Source organism: Archocentrus centrarchus, chromosome 5, assembly GCF_007364275.1.
Source record: "Archocentrus centrarchus isolate MPI-CPG fArcCen1 chromosome 5, fArcCen1, whole genome shotgun sequence".
Lineage (NCBI taxonomy): Eukaryota > Metazoa > Chordata > Actinopteri > Cichliformes > Cichlidae > Archocentrus > Archocentrus centrarchus.
In genome coordinates, this window is record NC_044350.1 from 5,554,959 (window position 1) to 5,574,706 (window position 19,748).

Here is a 19,748-nt window from a genome sequence, read left to right on the forward strand (position 1 = left end):
GTTTGATTACTTTGAACACTGCATAAGAAAATGGGCTTCTAGATGTATTAATGATGGTATCAAGAAACTAGATAAGCATTGCTCACATACTGTTTAGGAGTTTATATCAAAATTGATATAATCAATAAATAAGGCACATTACATTGAGAGTTTTGAAGCTTAAATTTGAATGATAATCCACCCAAATGTCCTCAGGCAGCTTTCTCCAAAGGCCGTGATGCCAAAAGTTAAAAACTGAGGTGACACATTCTTGTCTTACAGGGTTTTGCATTTTGTACAACCCACAGGCATAACAAAGACATTTGATAAAGGAAGAAAAGAGCAGCTGTTGTAAGATCACAGGTGGTGATCCCCCCCCTCTTTTCAGGAAAAAAAAAAAAAGATTAAAAAGTACTTCACTCTTCCATCCATTTGTTTTGGTTTTCATATGAACGGCTTACGGAAAGGTGACAATTGTATTGTTTCCCAGACACATTAATGCACCCACAGCATGGTGGTGAATAATGGATACAAAAAGAAAAAAAATAAAAGATGTAATTTGTGGTTACCTCACCACAGACAGCTGCGTTCACAGGCTCTCTGCATGGATTTTATCAGACCGCTGTCTAAGAATATACCTCACCAAAATGTTCAGTGTTTAAATCAAAATTAGGCAAAGTACCAGAGTTACTGCTTGGGTGCTTGTGAAACTGCAGATAACACACTTTCTGCACTTTCTGAACTTTCATTTCAAGTAGGAGAAAATCTACTGTAGTGGCTACAAAGGGTCAGCTGAAGTACAAGGGTACACCGGGGAGCTGTACCAAGGCCAACACATGAGTCCCGCGCTGCTGATTAGAGATGCCATGGTTGCTTTTAGCTGAATAAAAGCCATGACAGTGAATTAGAGGGCCAACTACCCAAAAGAATTCACAACAGGTTGTCCTTTAGATAACCAGAAGTGTTGGAAACAGCGATGTCTTTTCAGCTTCCGAGGTCGCTCCAGTTGGTGTTTATATTCACAACTAAATATCCTCTTCCTTTGAAAATGTTTTCCCTCAAAATTTAGAAAATTGAAAGCAAATTAAAAAATGTAGATGACGTTTCTTGGATACAAAAAAAGGAAAAATTACAGTCCTCACACATAAAGTGATTTATTTAATTAGTTACATGATTTGGATTTTTCCCTTTAACCTGACAGGCATTTATTAATTAAAAAAAAAACAGCTTTCTCTGAGTGTACCGTATTCTACTGCATCATTTGTGCAGTCAGTTTACAGTACTTTGCTACTCTAAACCATCATGGAAACTTGGAGTCATCAGGCACTCAAAGGAGTCCTGCAGCAGATGGCAAAGACCCCCATAGACCACTGAAGTCAACATCATGGATTCAGTCTGGGATTACATGAAGAGGCAGAAGCCACTTAGACAGCATAAATCCACTAAAGAACTGTGGCAAATTCTCCAAGATGCAGCGGCACCGCAGAAATATTTTATAGGGCCACTGTCAATCTTGGAGTGGCATACCAAAACCAAAAGGTATGCCTTTTGGAATTGCACTGTGCTGTAATATATGGGCTCGTTAATTACTAAGATAATACAGGAGTCAAGGAGTTGATACTGATATACTTTATACTAAAATGATACCATTAACATTCTGATTTGCACAATAATTTTGTTCTTTAAATAGATTTGTTTTACTCCTCCAAATTAAAGCTACATTCTTTTTCTTTTTAAGGAAATGAACATGAAAAGGGCCAAAACCTTTACTATGAACATGCTTTAATGCAGCACACAAGCCTGGGCTCAGCTGCTGCCGCCCAAGAGCCAGACTGTCATCTGGCAGTCTTTCCAGATCTTTGTATAGTGTATATGTGAATGAATTTATGCTGCATTTCATAAGCAACTATTTAAAAAAGATATATAAATTAATTAAAATGAAAAGATGAAATGAAGAAATCATTCAGCTATTTGAATGTGCACGAAGCAGTCGCACAGTTAATGCTGTGCATTTGGTTCAGCGCACTTACATGTCTTTCCCACAAGTAAATCCAATTAATCCAAGGGAATGGTCAACAGAACTGGATGTGTGACAGGCTGCGTAGGTTGGTTCCTTCAGCTCACTTCTGTCTCGTCTTGTTTTCTCACTGATGAGAACAGTGCTGGGTTTCTTTTGTGTTTAACAGTGACTGGGAGGCTGAATAAGCCCTGGATGGCATGCGCTATGAATAGTTTCGCCCATGAGGTCAAATAGAAGTCTTATAATTGCATACTGCATATAAAAGGTGGACTCAGTCGCTATGACATCAAGCACTGGTTAGTGAAGTCATACTTGAAATGATGGCTTCAAACTGAGTATTTTCGCTGCCACCATCAAAGCTTTTTGAAAGCAGACATCACGAGTGAGGGGGCGGAGACGACTCAGGAACCGAGACATACTGTAAGGCCACAGGAAACACAGTAAAGCATGCCCTGCTTTATGTTCTTCTGAGGACTAATGTGGACCATAATTTACAAATATTATTAGAAAGCAGTGATTGAATTGAGACCATAAACTAATCAGGAAAACGTTTACCGAGGTCATACTCCTTCAGCGAGGCTAATTTAGCGTTGTTTCAGTCACTGACTGTCACGAGTTATTATTATAGAGGACGTTTAGAAGATGCCAGAACTCTGAGTTTGTGAGGTCAAACGCTGCTGGTTTGTCAAAGCCACTGTTGTGTTAGAAATACACACAAGGCTCCTCAGGCAAAACCAAACCATCAGATTACAGCGATACTGAAATAGGTCTCGCCATTCTGATTCATTATACGCAGACGTAAAAGCGCATATTCCCTAGTTAAGGCAAATTATATTGGAGTGAGTCTTTCAGCAACAGTCCTGCATAAAAGAAAGTACACTCTCTTTCATTTCCAAGGTTTTACATATCAGAACATAACAAAAAAAAATAATAATCTGGTCCTTACCTTAACTTTAGGTAAATACAACCCTTAGATAAGCAACACTGTCTCATTATTTATTTACACAAATTTATTTAACTAAATTAAGCCAAAATGCAGAAGCGGAAGCATATTATTATATATATATATTAAGACAGTAAGCAGCAGCCAGGAGCTGATAAACAAATGCACTTGATTAGCTGATCATCAGCAGGTGTGAGCACTTTTATAAAAGCAGAAGTGTCGGCAGTTTGCTGGTCTGGAGCATTCAGGTGTGTGTTAACACAATACCAAGGAGGAACGACATCAGCAATGATCTTAAAGAAGCTACAGAAGCTGCTGTATATTAATCTGGGAAAGGTTATAAGGTCATTTCCAAACAATCTGAAGTCCAAGTTTAAGACACAGCAATCTGAGAGACTGACAAAGTCACACAGGAAACAGTTAAAATAGTTCTAACAGCTTCTAAATTGTGGGGTGTACTTAGTTTTTCACACACTGCTTCTGCATTTTTGGCTTAGTTTTTGTCAAATAAATAATAACATGGTGTAATCTGTCATGTGTTGTTAATTTTATGGACACATTTTAAAACCTGGTAGGACCGGGTTATTTTCTATTACGTCCTGGCATGTAAAACCTTAAAATTAAAATAGGTTGTGTTTTGTTTCTCACGTGACTGTGTTTTCCAAACTGTTGAACTGCTCCTTTAAGGCGAGCCGGCGTAAACACAGAAACTTTGAGTACTCGAAGCAGAAAGCACCTTGTTATGGTTTGGTATGCCGGAGCATCAGCTTCCCGGTGCTATTTCTGTGTCAATTTGCTTCCTCTTTTTTGTTGTCTTTCCTCCTCAGAATCCTTTTGTTGTATAAAAACATATTTCTTGCTTTTCATGCATCAGGCACATATTTGCATTTTAAAACATTGTGCCCACTTAAAAAAAAAAAAAAAAGTCTCTGGAAACAAGCTTCTTTCACTCACAAAGCAAAAATAAGCTTGTGTCCAAAATGTGTAAGGGTGTGCATGCATTCGTATGTGTGTCGCCCTGTATAAAATACTGAGCCCGCTTGGAAAGACAGCTCCTTTAATCTGCTCCACAGCAACTCTCAGGGTGAAGAAATCAAGTGGTTCTGAAACAGGACCCAAAAATCACACACACACACACACACACACACACACACAAAAAAAAAGCAGCTTGGTGAAAAATGTGTAAGAGAGCGTGAGCAGAAATAAAGGGCGCTTCCCGCTCTCATCATGGTAGAATAAGCTAGGGCAACGAGTGGGGAATTAAGATTCTGGATGCATGGCGAACCAGGACTATGGAAGGGAAAAATCAGACGCTAACAGGGAGGAGTGATATACAGCACCGAGCACACAGAAAAACAGCCTACAATGTGTACATACACCAAACATCTTCCTATCACCACAGCCCTTCACAATCCCTATTCCCTTTACACAACCTCCACATTATCAGTGTGGATTTAATAAGTTGGGCAACAACAGAAAAGCAAATCTGGGCTCGGTTATTGGCTTCTTTGAGTTTAAAGATAAAATACTTCAGGTTTTAAAAATATCCAGTTCTTCAATCAGAGTAAACCAAACAAAGAGAGAGCTGCGCTCACATTTAAAACCCTTCACTTAATGCTTTTATTTGCAAAGGGGATGTCATTTTAATAATAACAAAAATTTTAAATAATAACTCCCATTATCAGATACACACCTCCTCTCCCACCAGCACCGCCACTTTTTCCAGTTCCATTAGTTGTAAATTTGTACAATCAGCTAGGTCACAAATATTAAATTTCACTTGGAGAAAAAAAAAAAAAAAAATCTGCCCAAACAACTGCGCCGCAGCTTTTAGCAAACATTAATCAAATAGGAATAAAAAGCACATTTATTGGGGACTATTTTAATCCATGGATTAGCCACACGTGGCTCTCTGGTGAGCATTTACTGCAGTGTGTGTTTCTCAAGATACACAAACAAAACCGCGGTGTCCAAGTTCATAATTAAAAAAAAAAAATAAATCACCCAACGCAACACTGTGCTTCACCGGTGTGTTAATCAGATGCAGTCCGCCAGGCTTTCACTACACAGGCGTGACAATAGAATAAAACCACTGTCTGAGTTAGTTTTTTTATGGAAATTGTATACATTAAAATCAAATTCAGTATTACATGATATTCTAAAATTCCAGATTAGGATGAAAACACAGGAAATAAAAGCTGTTTAACAGAAGTGAACGCTTGTTTTTTAGGCTCAAGAAAAGCTCGGAAAACTGCACATGGTAGTTTCCAGAGAGAGAGGAAGAAAATAGAGTGCGAGAGGGGTAATTTTCTGGAGTTTTAGGCTTTGTTGAGCTAGATAATATAACACGGTATGAGCAGAAGTAAAGACAGAAAGAGAGATACATGATAGCATCACACAGTTGCTGCAGATTTATCGACTGCACATCCATGATGCCAATCTTCTCTTCCATCTAATCCCAGAGGTGCTCTATTGGATTGAGATCTGGTGACTGTGGAGGCCATTTGAGTACAGTGAACTCTGTCACGCTCAAGACACCAGTTTCAGATGATTTGAATTTTGTGACATGGCAAATTATCCTGCTGCAAGCAGTCATCAGAAGATGGGCGCACTGTGGTCATAAAGGCATGGGTATGCTCAGCAACAATATGCAGGTAAGATGTGGCATTTAACCAACTCTCAGTTGGTACCAAAAGGGGCCAAAAGTGTGCCAAGGAAACATCCCACACACCATTAAACCAGCAGCAGCAACCTGAACCACTGATGCGAGGCAGGGTGGATCCATGCTTTTGTGTTTTTTATGCCAAATTCTACTTCTACTGCCCAATTTTGGTGAGCCTGTACAAACTGCAGCCTCAGTTTCCTGTTCTTAGCTGACAGGAGGGGCGCCCGGTGCTGTTTTCTGCTGCCCATCTACTTCAAGATTCAGTGTGTTGTGTGTTCAGAGATGCTCTTCTGCATACCTTGGTTGTAACAAGTGGTTATTTGAGCTACTGTTGTCTTCCTGTCAGCTTGAAACAGTCTGGCCATTCTGATCTCTGACATCACTGAGGCATTTTTACCCAGAGAGCTGCTGCTCACTGGACCTTTTTTTCCTTTTTGGATCATTCTCTGTGAACCCTAGAGAAGGTTGTGCGGGAAAATCCCAGTAGATCATTGGCTACTGAAATACTGGACAGCCTGTCTGTCCCCAACCACCATGCAACATTCAAAGTAACATATATCACCTTTCTTCCCCATTCAGGTTCAGTTTGAACACCAGCAGGTCATCATCAGTATGTCTACAGGCTCAAATTCACTGAGTCGCTGCCTGTAGATATTTACTTTAATGAGCAGTTGAACAGCTGTACCTAATAAAGAGACCAGTGAATACTTCAAATATGCTAGACGAGAGGACTGACAGTCAGAAATTTCAAAGTTAAAAGTAATTTCTTTCTAATTTTTGGTCAAATCAAAGTGAAATGGCTGTTCTCAATATTCTCGTTTCTACATCTGAGAATCCAGCAGTGTAAAAAAAACACTCAGTAACACGACTTTACTGCACGACTAACTCACAAAAACAGATTTGCATAATTTATTCTGTCCGCTGAGAATTTTTTATCAGTCATAGAAAACGATATTAGGGGAAGAATTTGTTTCACCGTGGTGAAACGACACCTTCTCCAGTCCAGTGATACGTGCTCATCCTTATCCACCAAGTTAGGCTCAACATACCTCGCTAACCCATTAACCTCTCTTCATAGCATGCCCCTCTGGTCGGGATGTGCTTTGAAAGTTGCTTTCGCCTTTCCTGAACTGCTTTTTTCTAGCCTGCATTTCCCAAATATCCACAACAGAGGTGATGAGCAAAATGCTACAATGACCGACGGTGATAATGGAAAAACGTGATACAAAACACTGAAACATTACGTGCAAATAGAAACAACACTCAGCCTGTTGCCTGCTATTACATCGTGCAGGCAGGTGACTAATTTAAAGCGTAATTGGATTTTTAGTTTCAACTGGCACATAGTGCGTGTTATTATCGAGCTTTTTATTCATTTGCGCATGAAAAACAAATCACTTTGTAACTCCCTAGGCTGAGGAGTGTAACTAAAGCTGCAATAAGCATCTGTATAAGTCCTTTCTCCAAGTCTATATGAGGTTCTCTCTATTCACAAATCCACTCTGCAGCACATGAAAACCAGGGTCTTTAGGTCTGCGTATTGTGCGTCAGGCTTGTCTTCCGCTAGTTTATTTTCAGTCAGTTCTGTAACCCATATCAAGGCCGTATCATCCATTCTGGAATGAGTTTTGTTCCAAAATGATAAGCAGGAGAGGTGGGACATTAATGCTGCATCCAAGGTTTAACATTGAAAAAAAAAAAATGCTTTATGAGGATTTTCAGCTGGAAACATATTAACTGCTCAGAGGTCTCCACTGACGTATCCCTAAAAGACTGTTTAAAGCAAATGTTTAATTTCTAGAGAATTTTGCAAAGAAGATCAACCAATTTTAGTCAAAGAGCAATTCTTTCACGACTGCGGTTCACGGACATTCTCGAAGGGGTTTTTGTCCTCACACGCCACGGCCCACTCTGCAGTTTTAAAGCCTAGGATCTCATTAGCACTGCTTCTCCCATGATGCAAAGCTTCAACCCAATTCTTACAGCATGTAAATGGACTGGCAGTTATACAGCACTAAAGCACTGTAAAGTACAAGCCACATTTAACCGCACATTCATACGGCGCTTTATTCTCTGCACTTTAAGCACTCGGTTTATCTCCCATCCACGGCCTGTTTATAATCATCAATTACCCTAACGTGCACGTGTTTGGCATTGGTACGAGTGAGAACCTGCAAACTCCACACAGAGAGGTCCAAGCAGAACACTGGGTTCAAACCCAAAACCTTCTTGCTGTGAGGCCACAGCGCTAACCACTGAGACAATATTCCACCAAAACTATCTGAACATAAGAAAAGACAGATTTCCATCTAGAGACAAGTGCAGGGTATTTCTGTGTTTCATAAAGCTGTAACATCTCTGTAATTCTCATGTGGATCTGTAATTACAGCTCAGTATCTCTGGGAAATCCATTTAAATGCTGAATAAATCTATACCACACAATTAACATCAGTTGCCCCAGTTTGGTGTGAAGTGAGTTGAATATCACATCTAACTGACATTAGTAAATATGATAAAAATAGGCTTGACAAAAACAATCATAGGCTAGTTGAGTGGGGGCAGCTTGTTTAAACGCTATGAAAGCCTTCCATGTCATTAAGTTAATCATTGTGTAACTTCAGTGATGGCAGCTGAAGTTCCACTAGCTTCAGTGAGTTACTGACCCTAATTATAGGTCTATAGATGCAGACAAATTATTGTTAAAAAAAAAAAAAAAGATTCTTCAGGGTGCGTGCCAGTCTTCTAAACAGGTTTTATGGACAGAGACACATCTCACCTTATGTTTCTGCTATATTCTGAATGAAACGACACAGTTACTGTTAGGACAGCAGTCAGCTGTGAGACTTTATGATGAGGCTCATGGGAAAAATTAGATTCTTGTAGATGCATAACAAAATGTTACGTGGGCGCTCTTGATCGCAGTGAGGTACGAGCTCCATGAGGATTCTCCTGCACACTGGTCAGTAATCACCAGCTGTCTGCAGTCAGATCATCTGGGATTGTCAGACCAACCATAAGATGAGCAGTGACACGCGGTGCCCCCGCAAGGGCAAATGCAAGGTAGCTCAAGCTTCCTTTAAACAAATCTGATAATCACATGTGCAGGGTAAAGAGTTCACAACAGGCTTAATGTGCGTTGAGTAATGAGAAGGAGGGTTTCACAGAACACAGACCTCATCAATGGGCCCTTTTCTTCATCTTTATTCCTATAATACCTGTTGATTAAACACTCTGAGTGATTCCTCCGGTGCTCTCTGGTGACCCCTGCTATTCGTAAAGAAGACAAATTAAAGTCCTCCATCAAAATGTGATCAATGCCAGTGAGCCTCTGGCTGAAATGGGCACCACGGTATAATGAAGCTATAACTCAACTTTACTGCATTCTAAATGAGTGATGGACATTTGAGAGAGCCAAGGAAGGATTTCCTCATTGCCTCTTTTACATGTCAACATGAGAAATTAAGCTAATTTCAATATTCTTTTACAGCACTTCTTTTACGAAATAATTACTGGTGCTACAACGTTTCAACTATTATTTTTATATACATGTTGACTGATTGATTAATTCAACGCTTTGCTGAATTACTGATTGATTGGTGAATTGCTGTAAAATGCTAGATCAATTTGATGCTTTCAGATTAATCTGGGAAACTCTGTAATACATGACAAAGTAAATTAGATCATAAGAAGTTAACTGAAACAGATCTCACACTTGGATTCTTTGCTTTACTCCTGGAAAATGAACAATGATCCTTTTCAGATCAGATTTTATAATGAAAGAAAAAAGAAATCAGAATTAAAGGTACCCTGTGGAATATTTTCTTTTGCCAAAAAGCAGAGGGATGTTTACATTCACCCATAGAAAAACTGCCCTACAGCACAGCTAATGGTCAAAACGTAGGTTGTCGAGTGTTATGGAATAAAGTCCAGCAAGTTGTTTATTTGCCCTTTTTTGCATTTTGTTATATTAATTATGCCATTTAGTCAAAAATATTGATTATAGCAAAATTATGCTGACTATTTTTGATTCAATTCTAAGGTCTGAAATAATCTAACAAATTTAGAGGCCCAATACTGAGCACAGTACATCTGCCATCAGATATTCCTGATTGGATGTCTTATTTATTTATTTATTTATTGTCATGCTTTCTATGCTAGCTGGTTAAAGTAGGGGTTTACCAAAACTTTTGATTTATGGCAGTTTTATGCTCTTGATAAATTTCACTCTTTTTGTTGTGATCTGTGAAGCTAAGTTAAACTGAACATTTTCATTTCCACTTTAATGTGGTGCATGCCACTCATTCATATTCAGCGTGATATTGCTAACCTTCTGAGAGTGCCAGATATAATACAGGAAAAATATTGCCAGTGATTGGAAGTCTTTAGCGGACAGTGGCCTACCTTGAAAATAACATCCTTACTGAATGGCTTCTACAGATATATTATTTTATATCTGTGAGAGATGTTTGTTTATGGCTAATCTACTTGAAGCTACTCCTTTCTAAACTACAGCTTTCATACTGCCACTTGCCCCAAATACATATGAATAAGGACTCAGACTTCACAAAGGCAGCTTTGGCATGCATCAAAAGTTCTTAATAAGATACTTTACCTGCAAGGCACCCCATAAGTGACTGCAGCAGCAGCAGTTTCCATAGCAACATCATCTTCAATTTTGTAGGGTCAAAGTAGTCTCACATCCAATCACAAATGTATGGAATCCGATTTGCACCTTTCTGGTTTTCCAATCTGTAGAAGAAGAAACAGGTGGGATGAGTTGAAAGTAAAGTTCTCGTTAGCAGGTAGTCCTTCCACACTCAGCACACTCATTTCACAAGTTTTGGAGCTAAAAGCAGGAATGCACAGCTGAAACAACACAATACACACGAATTATGAACTACATTATAGCTGATCAATAAACCTAAATCTTTGACTGTACGTTACATTTACTCAACCACCACATTAAAGTCTTCACAATAAATTCCTGGTTCCACTTTCGTGGAAGTTGAACAGCAGAAAAACAAACAGAAAAAAAAACAATGCATTGACTTGAAGACAGAATGTCTACTTTGCTATAAGCACTGCACAGAAAATTAAAGGAACACTTTTTAATCAGAGTACAGCATCAAGTCAGTTAAACGTCTTGGATATTGATCTGGTCAGTTAAGTGGCAGAGGGGGCTGTTAATCAGTTTGAGCTGCTTTGGTGTTAATTAAATTAACAACAGGTGCACTAGAGGGGCAACAATGAGACAACCCCCCCCAAACAGGAATGGTTTTCAGGTGGAGGCACTGACAGTTTTCCCTCCTCATCTTTTCTGACTGTTTTTCCACAAGTTTTGCATTTGGCTAGGGTCAGTGTCACTACTGGTAGCATGAGGCAATACCTGGACCCTACTGAGGTTAACAGGTAGTCCAACTCCTCCAGGATGGCCATTGCTGGAAGGTTTGCAGTGTCTCCCAGCACAGTCTCAAGAACAGGGAGGAGATTCCAGGAGACAGGCAGTTACTCTAGGAGAGCCGTAGAAGTTCCTTAACCCATCAGTAGAACTGGTATCTGCTCCTTTGTGCAAGGAGGAACAGGATGAGCACTGCCAGAGCTACAGAATGACCTCCAGCAGCCACTGGTGTGAATGTATCTGACCAATCAGAAACAGACTTCATGTGGGTGGCCTGAGGGCCCGACATCCTCTAGTGGGCCCTGTGGAGCCTGATTGGCATTTCAGAATTGGCAGGTCCACCACTGGCGCCCTGTGCTTTTCACAGGAGAACCTGTGGAGAACATTATGGTGCCTGTAACATCGGTCAGTCCATCCGACACCATCAGGTTGCGCATCAGACTGTCCAAGAACTCAGTGATGCTCTGGTCCAGATCTGGGAGGAGATCCCCCAGGACACCATCTGTCATCTCATTAGGAGCCCCAACATTGTGAGGCATGCATACAAGCAGGTGGGGGCCATACAAGCTACTGAGTATAATTCTGAGTTGCTGCAATGACATTTCTGCAAAAAATAGTATACTGCATAATTTTTTCACTTTGATTTTTGGGGTATCTTTGAATTCAGCGCTCTGTAGGCTAATAATTTTCCTTCCCATCAAACAGTGTGGTATCCTTTAGCTCCTCACTTTTTTCCTATTGTGATCTGATGTGCTTTTAAAGAGTTCCTTTAATTTATATATATATATATATATATATATATATATATATATATATATATATATATATATATATATATATATATATATATATACCGTATTTTCCGGAGTATAAGTCGCACTTTTTTTCATAGTTTGGCTGGGGGTGCGACCTATACTCCGGAGCGACGTATATGTGACATTTATAACACATGAACCAAAATACTCCAGCCACTTGACATCTCCGTGAACTGCAGCTTTAAGGCAGTCTTGCGTAACCTGTGGGCGCAGTGGATGATGGACGGAGAGCACAGCTTAACGGCAACTGGGAGAATGCGCCACCCAACTTTCCTGGAAGTCATTGGATGGATCAAGAAAACATGGGCTTCAGTGACAAACCATCCTGTTGGGATTCAGAAAGGCTGGAATAATTGGAACTGCAGCTGACGACGAGCCTGACTAACGCGACACAGAAGAGGAAGCGGCGCTTCGTCTACGGAGTGTACGGAATTGTTTAGAAGTGACACCGAGGATGAAGAATTCAATGGATTGATGGTTTGGTTAACTTGTTAGTATGTTCTTTATGCTATGGTTATCTGAATAACTTAATGTTACGTTAACATACTGTAGCGATTCTCTTAGTTAGAGAGCGTGTTGATGTTGTGGGATTTCGGACTGTTCGGGAGGTTCGTGAAGGCAGCATGGAGAGAGAGAAAAAGACCGAGAGCTTGCCTGTGTGTGTGTTGCTGTTCCGCTGTTGTAGTTGTGGTTGGCGTGGCTGTGGCCTACAGCAGCCGTTTTTCTGTTAATAAAGACGACCTTTGTTGTGAATATCGCGGACTTTGGAAGTGTGTTTACAACGTTACAATACCGAACACGTGTTCGTTGTGCGTCATGTAGCTGAATGTGCTACGTTAGCATAACGTAGGTGTAACCGTGTTCGTCCTGTTCTTTAATCCATTATTATTTTAAATTACCGTTCAAGATGGAATTTGTGCTCTGAGTCTCGGATTATATCACCCCCCCCCCCCCCCCCCAAAAAAAGTGCGACTTATAGTCCGGTGCGACCTATATATGTTTTTTCTTCTTTATTATGCATTTTTTGGCTGGTGCGACCTATACTCCGGAGCGACGTATAGTCCGAAAAATACGGTATATTTTTTTTTTTTTTTTTTTTTTTTAATTAATTAATTAATTTTTCTTTTTCTCTTTCTTTCTTTTTTTTCCCATTCATTTCCATATCGCTCGGAGCACTAGGGACATCTATTTTTAAGTCAGTTTAAAAGCAATGTCACTACTAAAACCTCTCACAGTATTGTTCTTCTTTCAAGCCTCAAAGCTTTCAAGCTCAAAAAAGTGCAAAACCAAAAGACAGAAAATGCTGAAATGCTGGAAAAGGCTGAGGAATTTTACAGTTGTGTGCTTTTCCCTCAACAGAGACAGTATCTCTCTGCGGTGAGAATTAAAATTGGAAAGTTTGTCAAGTGTCAGCAAGGTAGCACTCAGCATCTCAAACCACACAAAGTTGGGGGGGGGGGGGGGGGAGAGAAAAAAAAAAGACTGTCCAAAGATTGTCACAACTTTGTCAATAAGGAAATCCAACATTATTAAAACTTGTGCTGTACAAATGAGCATGTTTCTTGAATCTCTGGCACGTATCAAAATAGAACAAGTTACACCAAAAACTCTTTCTGTATTATTTTGGTGTTCATTCTTAATCTTATGCTGTTTTGGGCTGTTTTAACAAACTCTACTGTGCAGCCTTCTCACACAGTATTTATCCACTCTAAATGTCTTGTGTCACATTATAATAATGTTATATTCAGGATAGGTCAGGTGACCAAGATTTGGCATGTGAATGTACTTTAAGGGTTGTTTGTTCCTGTATATAAAAGATTTTCATCGTGTAGAAAATGTCTGTATGGATACCTGGGTTTGTCATTATTACTTATAAAGAAGCGCGATGGATATCAGCACCTAGTACCTGTTCTTTAAATTCATTTTTCATCTTTTCTGGCTTTCAGGCTGTCTGTCATGGAGGCCCCCCTCCTCCCCTCCTCCATCTAATCCAGGATGTCTCATCCAAAATCTCCATCAGCCATCTGCTTACTTTGATAGACTCTGGGGTCCAGCCACTATCTCTTAGCTTCATCTGGGATTCAGTCTATGATGTTGTTTCTGATGAGGCCCCAAAAGAACTTAAATTTTGTGTGTTCACAGTTTTAAATAAATTTTTAAAAAAAGTTATTTTAAATGATCTCATCTTATGGAACAGAGGTTAAATTAATTTCAGCCTAAATTATTGCCTCATTTGGTTTCGTGATGAACCCTTTTTTGACGCACGTCTGTCATCACACCGCTTCTCGTTCAGGGAATTCAATAGAAATAAACAGGTAATAGACATTATATAAAGACATTATATAAAGTGACTCTAAGCAATACTGTTCACCAAAGCAATGCATATTGATTGTGTTGGAGAATTAGTTGTTAGTCTTTGTTCACACTAATTTCCTGGCTTCTACATCTTTTAAGATCCATAACACCCACTACCTGCCAATATGCATTAACACCCTTTGCAGTTGCTACGAATGTGTATCCTGTACGCGTGTGCTCATAGCATGCAGACACATCTTGTAAAGCTGCATTAGGGAACATGAAATACAAAATAATAATAAAAAAAAATAATACAGAGAAGCATTCTTTAAAACATTGCTCTTCAGCACCACCACTGGCTTTTCCAACCTACGATTCTCCGTTCCTGGGCTGAACATTAAAGTGCTTTTTAACTTTAGAGACAAATTTATAGGTTTAAAGGGGTTGTTGAGTAAAGCACAATGTAAATAGGGCACAGTGAAGGGAGGCGGATTTATCCAGTTTGCTTGCAACTCTGAGGAAAGAATACAGAATATGTTTTGCAGGAAATGTCAGAGGCTGCCTCTGGAAAAGCTGCACTGTTGTAAGAATTAAAGCAACACATCCGGTTAAGAAGTTAAATCTACCTTTTGCAGAGCTCCTCCAGGAAAAAAAAAAAAAAAAGGAGCATTAATCTTTTGTCTCCTGGGTAAAAATATATTTAGAGCTGAGACGCGTTTGACACAAACCTCTCCAAAATTACAACTATTTGTGTAATTTTGCCATTACAAAGGAGCACAGAAGAACTCTGTTTTGCAACCCCTGCTGTGATTCACTATAGACACCACAAAGTTTTAAAACATAGTGAGAAAAAGTAAGACAAAACCACTAGAAAAAAAGAAAAAGAAAAACAGGCACAAAAAAGCACCTGAAACTATTTGAGTAGGCCACGTTCTCATTAATCTCAGATTTTCTACCTTCCAGCTCCGTCTCCTGTCTCCACCTACAGAAAAGAGGGCTTTTATCTCCATACATCATATAGAGGGCTGTCAGGATGTGTCTCGGGTACATCAGTGGTATGAGGCTGTGCCTCATCCTAGAGAACATTTTTGTGCATATTAAAATGACTCTTATAAAACCACCAAAAGCCCTGCGTCTATTAGGTTAATGCATGTTTGTGGCGTTCATTTCCTTTACAATTTTTACACCAGAATTAATGTTCAAGTGCAAAACTTTTAGTATGATGCACAGCACAATGACATATAAGTCTGCAGCTCAGCAGCCCGTCTAACCACACAATGCTTTTCACTGGTGAACACTACGTGAACACTGCAATGTGCAAACAGAGAAGTGCATGTTAAGGTCACTTTTAAGAAGACACACATACAGGATGTGGTATCCTTCAACAAACCAAAAGCAAAACACACAACAGGATGACCTGCTGCGTTCCTACACCCACCTTTTCCCAAAATGTAAAATGTCATAAATAGTAATCATAATGTATGAAGAGCTACATTTGTGAGCTGCAGCAGAGCCACATTGAAGAGGTCAGGGTGGATGTCGAGTGCACGGGGAATCATCTCTGTGGCTTAGGCAGTGAAAGCGCTTTGGTTCAGGTCAGGTCGATCTTTCCCTCACTTTACATGGCATTAGGGTCTAAACTACAACCATAAAGGTCAAGAGCAAAAGTGCATTAACTAACACTTGCTTATTGTGTAAAGTAAAAATTAAAAAAACATGGTCAAAATTCATTTTCTGTTAGAAATTTGTTGGTCATTAAATGCCCACCTGTGGCTGTCTGCAACCCACAGTTCCATTCTTTTTCCAGTTAAGCACTCAGGCTGCTGGTAATCCTAAATTTTTGCCTTTAATAATGTTCTAGTAATGAATTACAACATGCTGGATGAAAACTATGGAGGCCATTGTTGTAATTTCTAGTGGTACATGGAGCCAGTTGTGTATCAGTGTTCCCGTGTGCCTGAATCCAGACACAGGGATGCACAAGTGTGTCTGTTAGGCTTATCGTCACAGTAACTAACCCAGTCTCACGCCCATCTTGTCATAAACCGAAGCCCAACCTGGATCCTCTGGTGTCCAACCAGCATGTTAGGAGTTGGACCAGCAGATGTAGTATAATGACTTTGCAGCTGTATTATAATATTTAATATTCTATTAAATATTTGCTGTTGTTTTTGTTTTGTTAAGCCACTTAACACTGATCTATAAATGATTCACGCACAAAAAAGCACCTAACTCAAGGAATGAACCAGTCGTATTTCTATACATACCAGAGAACCAATTTTAAAATGAATCTTTAGGCACTTTGTTTCTAGCAACCAGTCATAAAAACACAATTTATTCCCATTTCTTTAGCTGAATCTATGAAAAATGGTAAAGATAACACAGTTTGACAGGCATAAAATAGGATTTTTGTGCCAACAAGGTAACGCCCAAATAGCTATTAGCCAAAAAACCTGTCATATGTCAGCATGCTGTGCAATGTACCCTTGAAAATTTTGAGGAAACTGGACAAGCTGAGGACAGAGGAAGAAGTGGCAGGCCTAAAAAAACACGATCTACAGCAGATGAACAATATCTGAAAGTCATGTCCGTAAGAATGTGCAAGCTCAACAGGTACAGAGGGCAGTCTAAAGGTTGGTGGTTCGGTCCCCGGCTCCCCTGCATATCACAGTAAGGGCAAGATACCGAATGTCAAGCTGCCCTCGAGTGTGACTGTATGTCTGAATGTTTGATAAAAGTGCTCAAACATAGAAAAAAAATCTCTTGTATGAACGTGTGTGAGATTTGGGTTTGTAGTAGAAAGTACTTTGAGTGCTCAGTTAGAGTAGAAAAGTGCTACATAAGTGCCAGTTCATTTATCATTTACAGTAGCAGTATATTTCAATATGCAGTCATCATTGTGTACGGAGGGGCTCAGGAGGGAGGTACAGCAGTGACTGTGTGCAGCCACAGTGAAACAGAGACTCTGCCATGGTTATGGCTTTCAGCCAGTGGTGGTGGGAATCTTGTCAAAACTGATGGCGTTATGAAAGCAGAAAAATACTGTCAGATTTTGATAGAAAAACTCATAATGTAACTATGGATTTGCCTCCCCAGAGCGCGGACCTCAGCATTATTGAAGCAGTGTGGGGATCATCGTGACAGAGAGCAGAACAAAAGGCAGCCAGAGAAGAGCTTTGGAGAGTTCTTCAAGTAGCCTGGAGATCTATTCCTGAAGACTACTTAAAGAAATGACAAGAAAGCTGCCTGAGAGAGTCCAGGCTGTGTTGAAGAATAAAGGTGGTCACACCAAATATTGACTTTCAAGCTCATTAGAACAGTGCAAACATTTTTTTTTTCTTAAATATTGCATTTCTGTGAATGTTTGCACTTTTCAGTAAATTCCTATTTCCCATATTCCTAGCAAGATGTAAAGAAGTTAGGGATGAATCAAGGCTTTTGCACAACACTGCATTTCTCAATTTAAGTGTGCTCAAAAGGAGTTATGGTATTTCTATAAAAGTATTTCTCCCTGCTCATCTATAGGTCTTTTTTTTTTTCTTTTAATTTGACAGTGACTGTGCTGATGTGCATCTTTGTGCAAAGGAGCCTCATCACAGTGGAAAAATGCTGTTCCAGTTCACAGAGCATCCTCATAGAACCGGAGTTACTCTCAGTAACTTAGTTTTCCTCCAGTTTGTTATGGGCTATTTTTACAGTATCAGAGTGTAGCTCTGGCTCTCTCCACTCTTTTCAGCTCGACCTGATAAAGCACCCCAGCAGCTAAAGATAACACTACTGAGAGCTTCAAAAAACTTGCTCCTGCCTATTGTTGCTGTAATCTATTTAGTTACTTGATTCCAGGGAAAAGGAAGTTGATAAATGTTCCGGCTACACCGAGCATACTGAGCTGTGCTTTGTTAGCAAAGGTGCTGGTTAGGCTTACGGAGATTAACCAGTGCTTGTTATTTTATAAATGTGACACAGAGCCTAACACCTTTGTCTTTTGTTCTTAATTCAAAGGATCAAGCAAAAGGAATAATGGCATTAGAAAAATGGGATGGGGGGGGGGGGGGGGGGGGGGTGTGACTTGTTCTACTGTTGGTACAAGGTTTAAAGAAATATTATAAAATGGGACAAATTTTTTTTTTTTTCCCAAAATCCATCCATTTCTTCCCAGTTGCCAAAATGGAAACTGTAATAGTAATAACATTACTGCTACCAGTATCCATCCATCCATCCATCCATCCATCCATCCATCTTCAACTTATCCACTACAGGGTCACAGGGCATCTGGAGCCTAACCCAGCTGCCACATGGCAAAAGGCAGGGTACACCTTGGACAGGCTGCCAGTCTGTCGCAGGGCTATACCAATATCTAATGTTACTGTCACTGCCACCACTCCTCTTTTTACCTTTGTGTCTGGGTGCTAAGAATTAAAAAGCAATTATAATTTGCATATATCAATTGTTTTGTAATGCTGATATTCCCTGACTCCCTGCCATAGTTTGCACTTGGGTTCTGTAACCACTCAAGCATCCGATTTCATAGATGTAATATACTGCAGCTGCTTTTGGTAAAGGGAAATGACTGATGATGCTTTGGGGCATTAGGGGAGGAGACAATCAATATATTCAGTCAGTAACAAATGACCAGAAAATTGAAAGATTTTCACCCCTCATGCAGTTAACAGCTTATTAGAATTAGAAGTGTTTATAACAATGTGGCACTCCATTGTCATAATCCTGCATTTATTTATAACAATAAGCATCCACTAGCACCTTTCTGCAAATACACAGTAGTAATTATAAACAGCATTAGCAGCCTGCTGCTAGAAAGCTGCGAGCAAATGAATGATACATTTGTTTGGAATTTGTCTCCGTCCATAAATATCAGTAACTGCCACTCAGTTACTGCCGCGGCCGTATGAGCGCAGCGGGGACACAAACCTTTAAATCTGCTTCCCTTTACCACACTGCTTGCCACTCCAAAACCTGGCGACGCAGAGAGCAGTCCAAAATCAGTCTGTTACAAATGTTTGCTCCAAAAGGAAATTGATATCTTTGTGCAGGCGGTGCAGAATCATACCTTGGATTCAATTAGCTGGGGAGGAGATAACACGTTTGGTTAATGTACTGCACTGGTCTCGGGAGATCCATCGTCCAGCAATATCAGGGCGGAGAGCCAAACAGAACCAGAGGTGATCAAAGGAACAGCTCAGCTCGAAGACAGGCCTATCTACAACTCCGTTTGTAGCACCTGTAGAGGATGCAGCTACCTTTATTAGGCGCTCATGTGCTGTGGCACGCAACAGCTGCGTGCTGCTTGTGTAACAGTCACAACGCAGCAAAAATGTAAGCTGTGTAAAATCTTTCCATGCTTGCATGCTGTGCAAGTAGCACAAAGCGTTAGGAGTTGTGTGCTTTCGACCTGTTCTGAAAACACAAGGCAAGGCGAGCACAAAGACCCACTGTAACTCACTACAGTGCAGCAATCACGAAAGGAAAGTGTTGCATTCAAAGTGTGATATTTACCGATATATTCAGAGCTAGCTTCAGAGATCATAAACAGCTTATTTAGTTTCAAAACCAACATATCTGAAAATGCATTAACTCAAGAAAATGGTACAAAATGAATGAAGCTATTCAATACC

General features: G+C 39.9%; 1 protein-coding gene across 1 annotated transcript in view; it reads right to left on the bottom strand.

Annotated features, from left to right (window-relative positions):
* cntn4 (contactin 4) overlaps window positions 1–19,748 on the bottom strand; it is a 173,623-nt gene that overhangs the window by 144,400 nt on the left and 9,475 nt on the right. The window contains exon 2 of the mRNA XM_030729479.1: window positions 10,220–10,356. Coding sequence (XP_030585339.1) covers window positions 10,220–10,274 — 55 coding nt within the window. The 5' untranslated portion in view covers window positions 10,275–10,356. The remainder of the gene's footprint in view (window positions 1–10,219; window positions 10,357–19,748) is intronic.